Source organism: Typopeltis vanoorti, chromosome 9 (assembly GCF_054136105.1).
Source record: "Typopeltis vanoorti isolate ZY-2024b chromosome 9, IOZ_Tvanoo_1.0, whole genome shotgun sequence".
Taxonomy (NCBI): Eukaryota; Metazoa; Arthropoda; class Arachnida; order Uropygi; family Thelyphonidae; genus Typopeltis; species Typopeltis vanoorti.
Genome location: NC_143557.1, coordinates 63,907,574 through 63,928,195, shown reverse-complemented (window position 1 = coordinate 63,928,195; position 20,622 = coordinate 63,907,574). Strand labels below are relative to the sequence as shown.

General features: G+C 34.3%; 1 protein-coding gene across 2 annotated transcripts in view; it reads right to left on the bottom strand.

Annotated features, from left to right (window-relative positions):
* Positions 1 to 20,622, bottom strand: part of LOC150103094 (RNA-binding protein 39-like) — a 356,476-nt gene that overhangs the window by 53,754 nt on the left and 282,100 nt on the right. For both annotated transcript variants that reach the window (XM_090397583.1, XM_090397584.1), the window contains exon 13: positions 13,333 to 13,537. In XM_090397583.1, coding sequence (XP_090253709.1) covers positions 13,333 to 13,537 — 205 coding nt within the window. The remainder of the gene's footprint in view (positions 1 to 13,332; positions 13,538 to 20,622) is intronic.

The following is a 20,622-nucleotide window of genomic DNA, read 5'->3' as shown; positions in this document are numbered from 1 at the left end:
TTGCAAGATTCCCTGACTAAATTGAATAACTGTTATAATAGATATGGTATGAAGGTCAGCATTAAAAAGATAAAGACAATGAAAATAGGTAGAATTGTTGAAAATGTCAAATGTGTTGTGAACGGGGAACCCGTGGAACAAGTAAAACATTTCAGCTACTTAGGCACGATTTTTACTGAAGATGGTAAATTAAATATGGAAATAGACAACAGAATCAACAAAACTGGTATGGTAGGAAGTCATCATCATCATCAAATTCCTGCCATGTACCCTCAAGGGGTGTACAGGATATGACAGTACTACATGAAAAATTACATCATTACTAACTTCCTATCTACAATTTTCCTCCAAATCAGTCTGTTACTTGTCAAAACTCCAACATTATCAGATCTTATATTTCTATCGTCTAAGGCACTTTGTACCATATCAATCCACCTATATCTTGGTCTTCCTCTGGGTCGTTTTCCTGCCAACCTGGCAGAGAACACTTGTTTTGCTAAACTTTCCTCTCCCATTCTATTTAAGTGACCATACCAGCTGAGATTAGCTCTGCTAACGCATTCCTGGATGCTGACAATGTCAATATTCTCGTTTTTAATATGATATTGCCATTGATGCCATCAGTTCACCCACTAATCTTTCTCAAGACTCTCATATCTGTGGTCTCTAGTCTTTGGTCAAGTGTTTTACTTCTGACCCAGCTCTCAGATCCATAAGTTAAAATTGGTTTGAACACTGTCTTGTATACAGCTAATTTAGTGTTCCGACTAATTTCTTTCTTATTCCATATGAATTTATTCAATTGACTTCCCGCCATACCAGCTTTGCTGATTCTGTTGTCTATTTCTATATTTAGTTTACCATCTTCAGTAAAAATTGTGCCTAAGTAGCTGAAATGTTTTACTTGTTCCACAGGTTCTCCATTCACAACACAGTTGACATTTTCAATGATTCTGCCTATTTTCATTGTCTTTGTCTTTTTATTGCTGACCTTCATACCATATCTATTACAACAGCTATTCAATTTAGACAGAGAATCTTGCAGACTTGTAGCGGATTTATTTAGAAGTATAACATCATCTGCATAAAGCAAAGAGCTGACATTAACATCTCCAATTTTGATATCAGGTTTAATACCACATTCCTTCATAATGTGATCCATATAGATAATGAATAACAGAGGGGATAATGTACATCCTTGTCTCACACCAGATTTAACATTAAACCATCTTCCTGTACTTCCTTCAATTCTAACTGCTGACTCACAACTCAAATAAAGACTAAGTATTGCTTGATATAATGCCCCATTGACACCATATAACTGCAGCGTATTGAATAGCTTCTCTCTTGGCACCTTGTCATATGCCTTTTCCAAATCGACAAAACTTAAATACAGATCTTTGTTATATTCCCATGCTTTCTCAACTATTTGCCGTAAAGTGGTATGGTAGGAAGTCATCATCATCATCAAATTCCTGCCATGTACTCTCAAGGGGTGTACAGGATATGGTAGGAATATGGTAAGGGGTGTACAGGTATACAGATATGGTAGGATATGGTAAGGGGTGTACAGGATATGGTATGGTAGGAAGTCAACTGAATAAATTCATATGGAATAAGAGAGAAATTAGTTGAAACACTAAATTAGCTGTATACAAGACAGTGTTCAAACCAGTTTTAACTTATGGATCTGAGAGCTGGGTCAGAAGTAAAACACTTGACCAAAGACTAGAGACTGCAGATGAGAGTCCTGAGAAAGATTAGAGGCATGAACAGATGGCATCAATGGCAATATCATATTAAAAACAAGGATATTAGGAAAGAACTTGACATTGTCAGCATCCAGGAATGCGTTAGCAGAGCTAATCTCAGCTGGTATGGTCACTTAAACAGAATGGGCGAGGGAAGATCAGCAAAGCAAGTGTTCTCTGCGAGGTTGGCAGGAAAACGACCCAGAGGAAGACCAAGATATAGGTGGATTGATACAGTACAAAGTGCCTTAGATGATAGAAATATAAGATCTGATAAAGTTGGAGTCTTGACAAGTAACAGACTGATTTGGAGGAAAATTGCAGATAGGAAGTTACTAATGATGTAAGTTTTTCATGTAGTACTATCATATCCTGTACACCCCTTGAGGGTACATGTCAGGAATTTGATGATGATGATGACATTTTTTATGGATAACCATTTAAAAAATCACTCACTAGGATGAAATAATTTAGTTACCGATTTCAAACATCTCACAAAGTTATTTTTTAATAGCATACTACACTATTTCCATGTACACTATGTTCCAAATTTACGGCCAAAATTTATGTCGTCTGCTTTACATGATATTTTGTTGATCATATCACGTGCAATTGTTTTCCTTATGTTTTTATTTTAAATTATTTCCTAACTTTTAATCATGAGTAAAAGAATTTGTGTAAGGAGACTATTATGATCAACAAATATTTAATGTCGATGAAACCAGCCTTTTTTGGAAGCGAATGCCTTCCAAGACTTTTCTAGCCAAATCAGAGAAATCTCAGCCTGGTTATAAAGTCGCAAAGTCGAATGAAATTATTGCTAGCAATATGCGAGCCATTTGGAAGTACATTCTTTCAATGATTCTTCCAATGTGCAAATGATTTTAGAGGCTTTTCAAATGGATCTAAGTTAATTAAATCTGATTCTGAGAAGTTTAGTGATTCCGACCTGCTAAATTTAGATACACAATGGGAAGATCCTGAAGAATATGAAGAAAATTTAATCACTGACAAGTCCAAAGAGGTTTCACAGAAACAATTTGAAAATAGTTTTCGTACAATCAAAGTTTTTAAGCAGCAATGCTTAGAAACTGAACCCTGGTGAAGAGAGAACCAGTAAAATTTGCAGAAGAGGCAATAGGGCCATACCGTCAGTTGTATGAAAAAAAGAAACAGAATAATAAATTTATATTCTGAATATGTTTTATTGTCTTTCAGCTTCATGGTTTTCATTTAACCAGGCCCTGAGAAATACCCTAATTCTATAAAAAGACTTCTAATGGGACTATATTGATCAAGTACATATAATAAACAACTATGCTTTACCAACTAGTTTCACCAACTAAGGCTGTTGTCATCTTCAGGGTACATAACTGATGCAAGGCACTAAGGAGTAAAAAACGTACAAACTATAATCAACCGATTCAAATTATATTAGACAAAAGAACATAGCGCGTACAAAACATGCATAGAGTGTGCAAGATCTCACTTGTTATTTAGGAACGTTCTATGGTTGGCACTGTAATTCAGTTCTGGTGAGTTAAGAGATCTAATAAGAGTCTTCCAGATCACGGGCAAGATTAGTCCTTGGTTCCTGTTAAGGTTTTGTTAAATCAGGAGTGGAAGTCCTCCTCTATATAAGGAATTGAGCCTCTATCCCACTCTGTGACATGGTTCGTTCTTGAGAAGTGAAAAGCTAACCCTGATTTTAGCTTTCGAGAGTTAAAGAGAGGTTAATCCATAGACGTGTCCTCTATCTGTTTATAAATCTTTTGTGCTTCCAAGAGAAATATCCAGAATGGACAGCAAGGAAAAGAGATCATTAATATCAAGAGGAAAAAACATTTTTTTATAAGTGATAAGGTGTCATTTAAGGGAATATTGGTGAACAGTGAGGTGATATCAAAAACTAACCAAAATATCTGCATTATTTTTAAAGTTAAATTCTTAATAGAAATTTTCAAAAAATTAATATAAAAAAAAAGTTTTTTTTTATTATATTAATTGGTATGACCAATGAAGGGATAAGATAGCTTGCTAACTCTTTTGTTAATTTATAGCATGGGGATTATAGCATCTACTGTAAGTGCTGGGATGGGTGGGGAAGAGATAAGAACTGAATGGTTTTTTTTTTTTTTTCGATTTCAGGCAAGGAAGAAACTTTTTTCGAATTCTGGATATTTCTCTTGGAAGCACAAAATTTATAAACAGATAGAGGATATCAAACAGATATTCTGAACACTGAACTGTATACCATTTTCTTTGAACAGAGGTCTCTGAAATATCAGAAAGAATTCTTAAAAATAAAAAATAAACATCAAGAAGTACAACAGTCTTTTGCACTCTAAACCTGTATTTCTAGTTCAACCTCTTCATACAACAGTTAACATGTTGTCAAAAGGCTTAGCGACGCTACCATCAGTGCCTTTTAGTCTTGACCATAATTTTGCTGTTGCTCTGAAGCAGGTACCAGCACTAGACCATATGTTCAACACTGAATGTGCCATCCATAACTCAGCTCCAGAAATAGCTAACAATATTAGGCTTGATGTTGCCAGCATGCTTTCTTATTCTTTGTCTCCTAAAAGAAATTTATCATCTTGTCAATTGCAAACTCAGTGCCCTCAAGAAACTATGCAAAGATAGTGGTATAGTCATCAACAGAGCCAATAAGGAAAGTGATACTATTATTCTCAATACCAGCGAATACAATAGAAAAATGGACATCATTCTCAGACCGTTCCACCTATAGATTACAATTCAACCAAATCTCAGATCAAGAAATTGAAAAATCTGCTCAACAAATTTTCTTCCTAGCCTCCTGAAAAAAAATAAAAATAAAATAAAATAAATAAATATTATTATTATTACGTGACACCTCCAGGGAGTCCAATGACTCATTGAGGGAAGGCACCTACTCTACAACTCTGTCTCCACCAAATTCTCCAATTGCAATCATCATTTACACCAACGCCAACCACCACCACTAGTATAGACAATCACAAACATCCATGCTCATTGCGGGATTTGAACCCACAGCCTTTTGGCTGGAAAGTGGAAATGCTAACCACTTGGCCAACCAGATATATAATAATAATAATAAATAAATAAAATAAAACAAAATAAATAAATTAGGAAAATAAACCTTCTATTCGTGTCTCACTAGATATACAGATTACGAAAAATACATAAACCCAATCCCCCCCCACCCCTCCCCAAGGCCTGCAGTAGATACTACAGATTCCTCAAGCTATAAATAGCAAAACAATAAGCTTTCTAAGCCTCCTAACTGGTCATACCACTTCTGATATATAAAATATCTATCCATTTTAAAACTTTTATTGAGAATCCAACATTAGATGATACAGATATTTTGGGTAGCTTTGATATCACCTCACTGATCATCAATATTCCCTTAAATGGAATTCCCTTAAGGCTATTGAAAAAACTCAGAAATGAAAAAGACATTGTCCATTTCTAAGATAATCATCAAAAAAGATAAAGGTGATATAAAAATGGATAAGGATTTTCTGGATGTCTGGAGTAGTTATGTTGACAAATTATTAAATGAGAGACAGAACAGTATATAGAAAATATCCAGCAGATATTGTACATTTCAGCACAGGAGGATACATTTCACTAGAAAATGTTAAATATGATGGTTTAAACATTTTACAATGGATATACTGCATAAGTCAGAAGGACTCCTCAGAGATCTAATACTGGATGACTCAAGTTGAGCTTGTATAGAACCCATTTATAAAAGAGAAATAAAACTGAATCTATAAATAACAGAAGCTTTTATCTACTACGTATTCCAGGGTAAGATTTTTATAAGCATATGTGAGAAAAGGCTAAGAAAAAAAACTTGAACAGAAACTGGGAAGAACAAGTTGGATTTAGGTTAAACTAAGGTTATCAGTAGCATATTTTTAAATGCAAATAAAAAGATAGAATATTTAATTACTATTATCAGCCTTCCACCAGGAAACTTTGTTCTGCAAAAAAGACAAACTGGCCATAAAAACATGCGCACAATTAACAGATGTAACATGGGCTTCATAGCCCGAGTTGCTTTGGCCATAAATGTAAAATAACCAAATAACTAGGAGACAAGTCCATCTAGGATGGCAAGAGCATGAACTCCATAAATTATCAAAATTTATATGTATACCTGGATGTACACATAATTACTATAAAATATGTGCAAGGTCAGTTTTATGCTTGTGAGGGAGATACTGGAGTACCTGGAGAAAAAATAATCCACACTAATGACTACTGAAGCTGAACTGTGGGCACACATCTGTATTAAGTTATGAATATGTGAAATAGAAATTCACTAACCACATAGGTTGCCTTGTGTATATTCACTCAGCTTATGCTTTTCCTCTCATTTAATTTCTTTTGTATTTTCCCTTTATCCAGACCACCAATGCTGGTGCTCCAACATTCTGATGCTGTGTTTACAATTCATTGCAACCAGCAGACATCTGGAAATGGGGGGAATCCTGTGGTGGGTATGCACAACCTTGGAAGAATGAATGATTCTGGATGTCTAGGTCATGATCATTCATTTTATTTGTTTATTAATTTTTTAAACAAAAAATATAAGAAAATTATGTTGATAAGGGACTAAAAGAACATTATTCAGCAATATGTACCCTATAATTAAATTGTAAGTCAGTAGTTAAAACTGCAGAAGCAAGATGATTTTAAATAAAATGAAGAATAAGATCCTATCTTTAATGTTATTCATCATCTACACGATCATATTATGAAGGAAAGTGGCATTAAACATTACATTAAAATTGTCATTATAAAATTCAGGCTCATTGCTTCAAGCAGATGATGATAATATGAACAGAGACTATTCCAAGTAATCAGGACTCTATATTAAATTGAATAACCATTGTAACAAATCTGGTATAAAAATCAGAAATAAAGGGATGAGAGCTATGAAAATAGTAACATAGAAAATATCAACTGTACTTTCAATGGAGAACCTATGGGAAATTAAATATGGAAATAGATAGCAGACTAAGCAAAGTGCTATGGTTGGGAGCTGTTTACACCATTTTAACTTATGGATCTGGGCCTAAAGACTTCAGATATGAAAGCTTGAAGAAAATCAGAGGAGCAATCAGATAAGAAATCAATAAATTACAAAAAACTTGACATCAATTAGTATTTAAGAATGTTTGAGAGGTGTATTCTCACACAGAATGGCAAAGGAAAAAATCAAGAGAAAACAAAGATCTACATGGACTGATACTATTGTATCAGTCCATGTAGATACAAAAGTTTTTTCACCATTGTTTACCTAAGGTAGTTTGAGGCTACCATAAACAACAGCTTTCCACTACAATCAATCTGTAGCCAAGATATTTAAATTTCTTGTAGGAGTTCAGTCCACTTATACACTTATCTTTACTTCTATTCTTCTGACTTGGAAAATTTCAGGAAATTCTCCATATCCTCAGGAGGACTTGCTCTAATGGGTACAAAAGTCGTGAAACTGAAGTACTCAGTGCTGGACTTCATCTTACTTCAGGTAATAAATCTCTGGTATATTATCTACAGATCAGTCTGTTCTTTCATTCACCTTCACTTCTACTCTTTCCTCAATGCCATTAGAGTACCAGAGAGCTATAGGTGGTCTTCCCTTTTTTCTTCTTTCTTGCAGTGGAAATCTAGCTTCTCCCAAGGTTCTGGTACTAACCTTAATGGACTCTGCAGTAAAGTACTGATGAATGGAAAGCTGGATGCAGTATTTTGCCTTTAACTGCTATTAGAAGACACAAATGAAAAATATGATGATAATACACATTCTCCTTAAATTATTCCCAGGGATTGCTTAAGAGTCTTAGTTGAATAATTGGGAGGAGACTTACATGTAGCCGTTAAAAGAATGTGGAGAACTAACTGGGATTTCATGTCCAATCCTCACCTCCTGGTGGACTCCATTAGTATGTATCTATCTGGAAACTGAATGAATGAGGTTGGGCTGGAAATTTTGGATTTAGCTGACCAAATTATATTCTTAATGGCTTAAATCAAAATAAAATGATGGCACAACATGATGGAATTTCATTCAGGCTGTGGTATCACCCAGATAAACAAGCCTCTCCATGTTGCTTTTGTCTGGGAACCAGAGCAAACAGTAAAAATTCAGCTACTGGAACAAACTCCATCTTAACATCAGTACCACTCAAGACTAGAAACATATGAAGCATCAGTGGAAAATAAATGGAACTAGCAGAAGAACTGAATAAGTACCAGATCAACATAATAGTGTTCCCAAAACAAAGAACATAAAAACAGATGACATTCTAAGAAACCAATACAAGATGTCATATTCAGGCAATAATTTCATGGAAAAGAAAAGCGGCTATACTATTCAACATTAAGGAAAATCTTCTTGAATGGTATGTAATATCAAACAGAGTGATGTGAGCAAATTATCAGAATGGGAAATTGGAGAATGATTTATTTGTGTCTATGGTCCCACAGATGGTTCAAAGAAGAAGTGGAGGATATTTTCAAGCATCAGAGAAGACAGCTGACAAAGAAAAAGTTAGTCCTTGTTGGAGATCTAAACAGCAGAGAAGGAAATCATTACCAGACAAAGAAATGTTTGGGAAAATTTGGAGAAAAGTGCCAAGCTAACTAATAATAATGGTAAGTCCTTACTAAATTTCTGTTCAAGACATGGACTAGTCACTACTAATATCATTTCCAACATAAAGATGTGTACAAATTCACATAGAGAGAAGATATAAAAACTAAAGTTTCATTGACTATGTTACTGTTGATAATGATATCTTCATTATCAACAGTAACATAGTGAGACTTTAGGAAGTAATCATTCAGTTTTCAGAAGGATAAAACTGAATATCATATTGCAAAGACAAGCATGTAAGAAAGTTTTAAAAATAATCAGTCGAGCAGCATTCAGAGGTGAACTCTAGCAAATACACAAACAATATTCAAGAAAAAATGAAAGAATCTGAACACAAGAACTAAACCTTGAAGCTTTAGTGGCAAACCCTGAAGAAAATGTTCATTAGTGAGCCAGAGAGGTACAATGAGGTTGTCTGCAAGAATAGAACAATAAGAACTTCATGGTGAATCAGGAATTTAAAGAGCCATTCAAGAAAACAAAGCATATTGACAGTCCTGGCAAATAAGTCAGCATTCAAGAGGAATGCAACTTGGAGCACACATTAATACTTGAGTTAGAAAAAGCCATCAGAAACCTGAAATGTGGAAAGGCAGCTGAAGTAGATGATAACTGATCAGAAATGTTCAAATATGGAGGTATAAAGTTTTATGGTGCATATTTCAGAAGACCTGGCCATACAGTGAAATTCAGATGTACTCATCTACAAAAAGTGAAATAAAACTGAACACGAGATTTACAGAGGAATTTTCTTAGTATGTTTCCCAAGAAGGAAAGGCATGGAGAAGAACAAGCTGGGTTCAGGCCAAACAAAGGTTGTCAGGATCAAATTTTCACATTAAGACAGCTAATGGAAAAATCACAGGAACACAACAAGAATCTGTTTAATATTTGTAGATTGGGAAAAGGCATATGGCAAGGTGCTGAGAGAAAAATTGTTCAAATGTTACAATTATATGATATAAACAGTCCATTATAATGAACAATGCATAGCCTATATTTGAGCTGTAAGTCAGCAGTTAGAACTGAGGTACAGGAAGATGATTTGATGTTAAATAAGGTGTGTGACAAGCATATATGTAATCTCCACTTTTATTCATCATCTATATGGATCACATTATGGAGGAAAGTGGCATTACGCCTGATATAAAATCTGGGGATATCAACTTGAGCTCTTTACTTTATGCAGATGAGATAAATGCAGTAAAAGTCTGCAAGATTCTCTAACAACATTGAATAACTACAGTAATAAAAGGTCAAGAATCAAAGCTGTATAACTGAGAGGAGACCTCCAAGTAGCCTCTAAAGGAAATGTGGAGAACCAAAAGGGGGCTTCTGACCTAATGTCCAATCCTCACCTTCTCATGGTGCATCCTGTTAGATATCTACCTGGATAATGAATGAACGAGGATGAGCTGGCAATTGGGATTTAGCCAAACCAAATTTTACTCTTATTGGCTTAAACCACAATGTAAAATGATGGTACAAGATGACAGATTTTTTTTGACAGAAGTAATTTTTTTCATGTGGTACTATCATGTGCCCCTTGAGGGTACATGTCAGGAATTTGATGATGATAATAAATTTGGTATGTAAATCAATAATAAAAAGAAAGACTATGAAAATAGGCAGGAATATTGAAGACATTAACTGCATGTTTTTTAAAAGTAAAATATTTCAGCCTAAATTTAGACACACTTTTTAACTGATATGGTAAATTAAATATGGAAACAGACATTAAAATTAGCAAAACTGGTATGGTAGGGAGTCAAACTGAACAAATATATGTAAAATTAGAAAGAAATTAGTGAAACACTAAACTAGCTATATACAAGACAATGCTCAAGCTAATTTTAACTTATAGATAGATCTGAGACTGTGTTAGAAAAATAAAACTTCTTGAAAAACTGGAGACCACAGTTATGTGAGTTCTGAGAACAATTAAGTGAATGAAGAGATGGCATTCAGGAATGTGTCAACAGAGCTAATCTCAGGTGATATGGTCACTTCAACAGAATGGGAGAGAAGATTAGCAAAATAAGCCCCCCCCCCCTTTTCACCAGTATGTCAGGGAAAAAAAAAAATAAATAAAAGGAAGCCTAAAATCTAGCTAGATTGATACATTAAAAAGTTCCTTAGATTATCAAAATATAAGTTCTGACAATATTAGAGTCCTGAAAGATAACTAACTAATCTGAAGGAAATCGTTGATATGAAGTTAACAATGTAAACTTTTCATGTAATACTCTCATAATATCCTATGCACCTCTTGAGGGGTCTTCTTCTCTCATCCATCATCTATGTGGATGATGATGAGGCCGAATGAACTCTTTCCACTTCTGCCTGTCCCGGGAGAGTCCGAACAATTCTGTCCAGTTTGGTGTCGCTTGTTGTGATTTGGTTTTCAGGTCCTCTTTTATTTTGTCTATCCATCTAATTCTGGGCCGTCCTTTGGATCTTTTACCTTCCATCATTGTATTCAGGGCTTTAGATGGTAATCTTTCTGTTCCCATTCTGGTAACATGGCCAAACCATCGCAGTCTTCTTTCTTAGATTTTGTCTATTATTGTTATTTCTTGTTTTAGTCATTTCCTTATGTCTTCGTTTCTTAGTCGATCCAGCAGAGATACTCCAAGTAATCTTCTTAGCCATTTCAGTAACTAATAATTTTTTCTCTTCAGCCTTTTTGAGATTCCAGCATTCACTTCCATAGAGGAGTATTGGGAGGACCATTGTTTCATAGATTCTAACCAACCTCTTGAGGGTACATATCAGGAATTTGACGATGATATCATTCCCAATATTAGCCAGCAGACAGCACAAATGTACTATAGGTTTACTAATAATCTTTCATGGATAGGAACTACATAAAAATAAATAAATAATAAAAAAAAGCAGCTTCAGTCCAAGCACACTCCTGTGACACACCCATTATCATCTGCATTCTCCTGGACTTAACTCTGCTATATACTACTCTTTGATGTTTGTCTACCAGCCATCCTCATATCTATTTCAAGAGATTTTATCCACTCCATTTGTCCCACTTTATGTAATAGCCTTCTGTTTGATATCCTATTAAATGAGGTCAAAAATACTAGCACTATCATTATGTAACAATTTTCCTCACATAAATTTGTTGTAGGAATGGAGTAACTCACTAAGGCAAGCTCCCCCCCCCCCCCCTCACTCAAAACCATGTTGTTTACTAATGTTTCATATCCACTCATTACAAAATTTGAATCAAACCTTTAAACTGATGCTAAGATTTCCCTTGTAATCCCACTGCTCCAGCAACATTCAGATTTTGAATATTCCAAGTATCTTCAGTTTAATCTCTATTATCACATCTATTCCCATCAAATCAGCCACTGTGTAAACCCTAACTGGATGATACCCTGGAATAATATTCGCTCAGTGACTGAACTATTTCTTCCCCTGATGTCATCTTATCATGTGCATTTGTTTGTTATCTTTCTTTAATTTTCTTCCTTTTACCTGCCACAATGTGAATGAATTCTTTTAGATTCCCTTTGGTCTGTCCATCTAATTTCCTCTCATAATCTGATTTTTCCTTTCTTACTATGCTATCACTCTTCTATCCTGCTTTGTAATCTCTCTTGACTTCAATCTTCACGTTTCTCCTTATATTTCTTCCACATTTTCTTCTTATGCAGTTCTTGCTTATTAACGTTAAGATTTATCCATTTAATTCCCACCTGATTTATCCGCATAAGAGCGAGAATGCTGCTCTATACTAATTCCTCTTAAACACCCTTTTCACCATTTTCAATGCACTGGTTACCAATATCCTTTACAGTTTCTGAAAACCATGGCAATTCCTCCAAGCCATTTTCTAAATGTCATTACTATACAGTTCTATATATACTTCTCTCTTCAAAAGTGACTATACATGCTTGGCCAAATGTGAGGATGTCTTCTAATTAATTTTAATATGCACAAACCATGTACAAATTATAATATATTCAAAGTTCAATCTGGCATCAGATGTAGTCTTATAAAGTAATTTTTATAAATATTTTCCTCTTGATAATTAAATTAAATTAGACGATTTTTTTTCAAATCTCAAGTTTTAAAAAATATAATAAATCCTCTTATGTCTTTTATTGCCAAAGGGAGTAGGTGGAACATGGAACTCTTCTAGCCTTAACTTTTGGAAGATTGTTGGATAACAAGTTCCTATCTTTAGTTATCACTGATAGCTGACATCAGGGTTAATGGTGATTTCAAGGGGCATCAGAGGAGAGAGGGTATGGCAGACATTTACCACTATGTCATGGTCTTAATTCCTAACATGTGTATATTATTGTTTAAAATAATGTAAAAATAAGCTGGAATAAATTTAAAGATTAAATTAAGTAAGATTTCTCCATATTAATATCATTTCCATTAATAATGAAAATAATTATATATTTCACTAAAATTTGCTGCAGATTTTTTCACATCAATCTTTATATCTTCAATAAATACTTAATGCAATACAAATATCTGATGTAAGTTTTAAAATATGATTAGTAAATTCTTAAATAGAAAAGCCAAACAAAATAATGCAGCTATACAATCATGAATTCTATGTAATGATTAACTGGAAACTGTGTCTGTAAATTCTCTGCATACTGAATAGTGTCTGTTATTAGGTTCCAGTATTTAATATCCCTGCAGTGATGAACATAACAAGCAGCATCCAAACTCTATTCCATTTCAAATTCATTTAAGCATTAATACTTAGCCATTCATGCTCAGTAGCATGCTACCAAACACACACAAAGTTATAAACAAATGTTTGTTATAGTAAGTTTTTTATGGAGAAAAAAAGAAAATCTAAATGTAAATTTAAATACTTCTAAGAAAGTCAACAACTTAAGCAATTTGGAAAATGCATACCTTCAGCTAACTTAGCCATTAACTGCAATCTTCCAGTAGCACCAAGATCAATACCACTACGATCGAGTTCATCACTATCTAAGAAGGATGGAGCCTGAGCAAGATCAGTTCTCTCCGTTACATGGCCTACTTTCATTGGTCGCCCTGCTAGTTCAAATCCATTTAGCTGTTCTAATGCCTTTTTTGCATCTTCAGAATCATGGAACTGTAATGATACAAAAATATAAGCATATTAACTTTGGCTTTATTATTTTTTCCCCTTAATTGTACAAATAATTAGAAAAAATATAATAATCCCCATAACTGTTGCAGGGAGTACGTAATTTGAATGCAGAGTTTCAACGACAAGCCAAAAGAGACAAGGAAAAATACTTTAACCAGGAATGCCAACGAATAGAAGACCAAAACAAGAGATCTTTTCAAAAAGATCAGGGCACTAACAGGGAAGTTTAGTGCCAAGGTGACAATATTGAAAAGTAAACACAAAGGATATCTTACAGAAGCTGCAAACATCAAAGAAAGATGGAAAGAGTATACAGAAACCCTTTACAGAAAGAACTGCAAAATTACTGAGAAATCTGAAGAGCAGGATTATACACAGGAGCCAGTACCACTGGAGAGTGAAGTGAGGTGAACATTGCAACAGCTATCCACTAAGAAAGCACCAGGAGGAGATGGAATACCTATTCAGCTGCTCAAAGCCCTGGGAGAAGAGGCAATTAAAATTTGAACAGCTCTATGTCAGCGAATTTGGATCACAACTACATGATCACAACTACTAGGGAATGGAAAAAATCAGTTTATATACCTTTATTGAAGAAAGGCGATGCAAGAGAGTGCAAAAATTACAGAACTATATCACTGATTTCTCATGCAAGTAAAGTCTTACTTAAGATCATTCAGAAAAGACTAGAACCATTCATGAAGAGAGAAATGCCAGATGAACAGGCAGGATTTCGAAAAGGCAGAGGAACAAGAGATCGAATCGCCAATGTGAGATGGATAATAGAAAGAGCACAGGAACATCAAAAGAATGCCTACCTTTGTTTCCTTGTCTATAGCAAGGCTTTTGACTCTGTAGATCATGTGAAACTGTGGAATGTGTTAAGAACAATGGGAGTACCAGAGCATTTCATTATCATTCTGAGGAATCTTTATTATGAACAAGAAGCTACTGTCCTAACAGACCTTGAAGAAACTGGATATTTCACTACAGGTAAAGCGGTGCAACAAGGATGTATTTTCTCTCCGTACCTGTTTAACTTGTACAGTAAATACATTTTAAGAATGGCAGGGCTGGAGGAGTCTTCGGTTAGAATTAAAATGGGTGGAAGAAATATTAATAATTTGAGGTATGCAGATGATACCACCTTGCTAGCAGAATGCAAAGAAGATTTGGAGGAACTTATTATGAAATTAAAGAAGTGTTAAATATGGTTTTAAACTTAATCTCAAAAAGACAAAAGTTATGGTAACATGTGAACTTAATGATTTTGAAGTAGATGGAGATAAAATGAAAGCAGTTAACAATTTTGTGCTCCTAGGATCCCGAATTGATAAAGATGGTTATTGTACTGAAGAGATTAGAAGAAGATTATTACTCGGAAAGAAAGCAATGACAAATTTAAGCAAGATCTTCAAAGTTAAGATATTAGCGTCGCAACAAAAATCAGAATCGTGAAAGCAATGATATTCCCTGTGGTACTGTATGGATGTGAAAGTTGGACCCTGAGAAAGAGTGAAAGAAGGAAGATAGATGCATTTGAATTATGGGTTTGGAGATGCTTACTAAGAATACATCTGCAAAGCAAATCAATAAATCAGTGATAGACAGAATAAAGCCAGATTGCTCCCTCGAAGCTATTATCATCAAGCAAAAATTGTCATACTTCGGACATATTATGCAAGCAAATGATAGTTTGGAGAAGATGATGATGCTTGCTAAAGTTGATGGAAGCAGGAGAAGAGGAAGACCAAGAATTAGATGGGTGGATGGAGTTAAAGAAGCAACTGTAATGTGCTTGGAAATTCTGAAAGATATGGCCAGGGACAGATCTGAATAGAGAATGTATGTTCATAGAATTACCAGGAGTCGAAAACGACTCCATGGAACATAACAACAACTGTCCTTCAGAATAGTCTGAATAGTGACTGACATGACTATGCCATCAGCAATGATTTGGCAGACTGTCTTGGTCAACTTAATCAACCCAGGCCAGCCTGGTTGGCCAAGTGGTTAGCGTATTCGCTCTCCAGCCAAAAGGCTGTGGGTTCGAATCCTGCCGTGGCCATGGATGTTTGTGAATGTCTGCGAAAATACTAGTGGTGGGCATTGGTGTAGATGATGTGGTTCACTGTAGTTGGTGGATTAAGTGGTGGAGACAGAGTTTGTAGAGTAGGTGCCATTCCTTGAGTCTCTGGACTCCTTGAAGGTTTCACGTAATAATAATAACTTAGCCTTGGCTCATTGACTCGTAAGACACTATTCTGAAGGAATGAGAAAGTCAGCTTTAGAACAAATAGAAGTACAGTATATCACATTTTTACTTTAAGGAATATAACTAAACAAACTATCAGAACTGCATTATACCTACATTTTAGATTTTGCCAGAGCTTTGGACAGTATTGATAGAGATACTTTATGGAAATAAATAAGATCAATGACAAAAGATAATAACAAAGAATAAATGTACAATGAAAGGAAAAGCTTGTTACTGCACAGCAAATAACATTAAAATGGTCTGAGATGAAAACTATGTGAGATAGGGTTGTCTAATGTCTAGATTCCATTTTATATTTACCAATTGGATAAATAAATAATTCCAAGCATAAGAAGAGGATCAAAAAAATGAAATCTCATATCAGATTCAGAACATCTAGACTAGCAGATGACAGTTTTAATACCAAAAACTGATAAACAATATCACACTGAGGATAGGGTAGAAAGGTATTCTCCTGTTTTTGAAAGTTTATTTTTCACTTGGTTAGACTATAATAAATTTAGTTTAATCCTTTATCCAAGTGTGTGCAAACAAAGTTTGCACCTGAAAGTATCTTCAGGACTGGGGTAAAGTGGTACAACACCGGGCAACTCCTTGCAAAGGTGGAGCAAGTTACCAACACTCTCTTATCTCAGTATCTCCCATAATGCAAAACACATCTCCTTGCGGATATGTATAATGTTATGCATTAAGGGAAGGGCCACTACTCAGACTAGTTTCGACCTTTATTGAGGTCTCTTCAGTGGGAGCCAGGCGCAGAGGTACCACTTTACCCTAGTCCTGAAGATACTTTCAGACACAAACTTTGTTTGCACACACTTGGATAAAGGATTAAACTAAATTTATTATAGTCTAACCAAGTGAAAAATAAACTTTCAACATCTTTCTCTAAATCCAGAGTAATTTAATAAAAAGGTGGCACACCGTTTGGCAACTCCTATAGGTAAAGATGACCTGCCATTGCTTCTATCTTGTATCTCTGCCTCTGGGCCTGGCTCCCACTGAAGAGACCTCAATAAAGGTCGAAACTAGTCTGGGTAGTGGCCCTTCCCTTAATGCGTAACATTATACATATCCGCAAGATGTGTTTTGCATTATAGGAGATACTGAGATAGGAGTGTTGGTAGCTTGCTCCACTTTTGCAAGGAGTTGCCCGATGTTGTACCACTTTACCCCAGTCCTGAAGATACTTTCAGGCACAAACTTTGTTTTCACACACTTGGATAAAGGATTAAACTAAATTTATTTATTGTATTCTCCTGTTTCTCTTGTTGTTAATATTCACCCTCCTCGATGCCAGCATTATTATAATATCAGTGTTTTATGTTCCATCTAACGCCAGGAATAGTTTTCATCAGATTTAGAGCCTAATTCTGATATTTGTCTCTAGCATTTTTTTATTTATTCATTTTTATTTTTTTGATGAAGTTTCAAATTACCTATATGTTATAGCAACTTCCATGTTTGTGAGAATTTCTACATTATGAATATATTTCTCATCATCATATTAAAGGCAAATTTTGTGCATATCAGTGATTTTGGTGGCAAAAATGATGGATATGAAATCGTTTCTAACACTGCAAAGAACAGTTAATTTTAGTAGTAAAAATGAAACCAAATCCAGGGTTTCAAAGAAAACAAAACATTAATGACAACAATACTGATTACTAATGCCTACTTTCATTTTTTCACTTGCATCTCTACTACAGTACAACAGTTAAACAAATAAGTTCCGAGACAATTTTACCAAGGGATTATTTATTATAATGATAAAGGAGATGCATTCTCAATGAACCAAAGAGATTACTAACTTTGTGTTAAATAATCAAAATACAACTTCACCAGCGAGTTATTTAATAATGGTCACTCTGTTTCATTTTTCCTATGATAGACGGCACAGCTGATACAGAATCCCTGCAGGTTTACTTGAACAGACTGGTTATATATTAGCAAATGACAAGTGTCAGTTCAATGCTATCAAGTATAACATTATGCGTTTTGGATAGAGAACATTGCAGACATAATAGTATTGCATTAATGAGAAATTGCTCAAGTAATCAATGAAGCTACAGAGCTGGAGGTCATAATAGTGGACAGAAGGTTAAAGCAAGCTATAAAGATGGACAAAATTATCATGAATAACTGTACTGTTGTGTTGAAGAGAATATTAACTTGTATCAAAAGGAAGTTATAATTCCACTTTACAAGGCTTGGACAATCTGGATTATTTAAAGTAGATATGATCATCTGGTTCTGAGAGGAGAAATTGAATCCAGCAGAAGTTAACCAAGATGAAAACTGGCCTACAGAATTGAGGACAGACTGAAGGAATGTGTTCTTCAAAGTTTAGGAAGCAGTAGGAAGAGATAGAAGTCTGGGTCATTCCTGGAAACTGATTAAAAGTATGATTAGGAGGAATGCGAGGTCCATATTCTTCTCATGGTAGGTGGTATGTTGAAGAGGCTACTGTTAGATGTGTGAAAGTTTTGTGAATGTATTTGAGAGAGAAGTATGATAACCAAAAGGAGCTTCTATTGATGAGTCCTGGGACTCCCTGCATTAGTCTGCATCATAAAATAATAATTTATTATATAATCTTTTTTACTATTTCTCCAAACCAAGAATGCAAAGAATATAACTCTGGAATGACCAGCTTTTTAATTTACCACCTTACTATATTTTATCATTTGGATTGGTTAAGTAGAGTCCACTGCATTACATTCCAGAAGATTTTTAAATGGAATCATAGTCAAGGTTTGCCTGTAGGGGTAATTTTTCTTTTACAAGCGTGCAGAGTAGAAAATATGATGCATGCAAAATTTAGATAACTTCAAAGTATGTGTTTGGATCAACATTACCAAGAAGAAGAACAAGAGAAATTTTAATATTACAATAACAATTAATAATTTAGTGGTACATCATATAAACCGCCGATGTATGGTTTAATGCATTTACCTTGCTTTTGCCAGTTTTTTTTAACTGAGTGATTACTCTACATGATGAGTGAAGAACTGCACATAACATCATCCCAGTGCATTTTTGTAATGTTTCATCTTGCATCAAAAAATAGAAATTGGGGATAGCACAACTGAAGAACACTAAAATGTTAGCTTAGTGATCTCTCCATTAAAGAAAACGTCTCATTTAGGCCTTGCTACTTATCTAACATACTATATCAAAAATTAATCTCTCTGCTGAAACAAATACTGTTGAATATACCCTTATTCAAGTTAATTAAACTGAAGCCACAGACACTTGCAAATGAACATACCTTACAAGAGGTCCAAATTCTGTACAAATTTTTGCTTCTTTACCACATTTCTTTCATGTGTTGTGCCTAGAGACAGAGAGATAGTATGACACTACAGTAATACCTTTCCTTATAAAGCAAGTGAAGGCAAATATAGTTCTAATACATATCTTTTATATTTGTGGATAAGACACAATAAAATGTCTATTTTTACCCACAATCACAGGGAAATCTCAGTCAACATACATGACTCTTTGGCTACTAGATAAGACAAAAGGCAAGTTGGATGATAACTTTATGTGATTATTATAATGATGCAATTGCCATAATTAAATTCTGAGTTACAGATAGAATTTAAACACAAAATGAAGAGATTTTAAATACCTGACCCAAAGAATCAAGTTAAATGTAATTAACAGGGTTTAAACCATACTTCAGAAAAATGCATCAATCTACAAAATAGTGAAAATGAAATTAAAAAAAAAAAAATAACCAAAAGCCATCCAAACTTAAAAGAAAAATTGTTTAAATTTTGTGTAAATACATTTTCAGATATAGTAATAAATCTTTAAATTAGATGTTTTCAGTACATCTTTCAATTTGACTATATTATCCAAAGCAATCTTGTTTTATGAGTGACAATCTTTTAAGTATACAAAAATTATATATATAATCTCAAAGAGTAATAAACCTTGGATGCCAGTAAAAACAGATGACTACTAATTTATACACAAAATCAAATGCAAGGATATGGTTGTGTATATACATTTTACAAGTGCCTAAACAGAAGCAATAATTTCACCTTGTAAAAGTACAAATATTGCAGAGCATGTAGCTTGCGTAGAATAAATTTCCTTAGTCTATCTTATCCCTCTACAAAAACCTTTGCACATCATTTAAAAATTTTTAAACTTTTGCTACTTTTCATCTATATATCCCTTTACTCATCTAATAATACTTTTTTTTTTTTTTTTTTGAGAAACAAGCCTTTAACTATTGAATTGCATATGCTGCAATTACACTCCTGAAATTGTTGTCTACATGATATAAAATGATCTAACCATAACATGAAAGTAATGCAGAGTAGTTTTAACCAATTGCCCTTCCAAAGAAAATCTGTTAAATGAATGTCCTATGAAAGAACATTTCTAATGATTCTGTATAGTAGTTTAATTATAATGAGAGAGCATGTATTAACTATCCTTAGTCTGAGAGAGAGAGGGAGGGAGGGAGAGATTAGCTAGCAAGAAGCATGTTAGTTGATATGACTATTTCCCTTTATTTCAACATTTCCATAACAGCACTAGATATGGACTGACATTGTGATTTTGTCTCCCTGTGGCCAAAGATCTTAATTGCACCATACATACTGATATTGTTTATATTCAATCTAGGGATATGGCTCATTCACTTCATAGACTAAGAATAGGTAAATTATGATATATTCCAGTTGAAATGCAGACTGACCAATGGATTACCACTGGATGGAGCTTTCTGAATAAGGCAGAACATAGGTGTTCATTCTTCTCAGGTAATTTG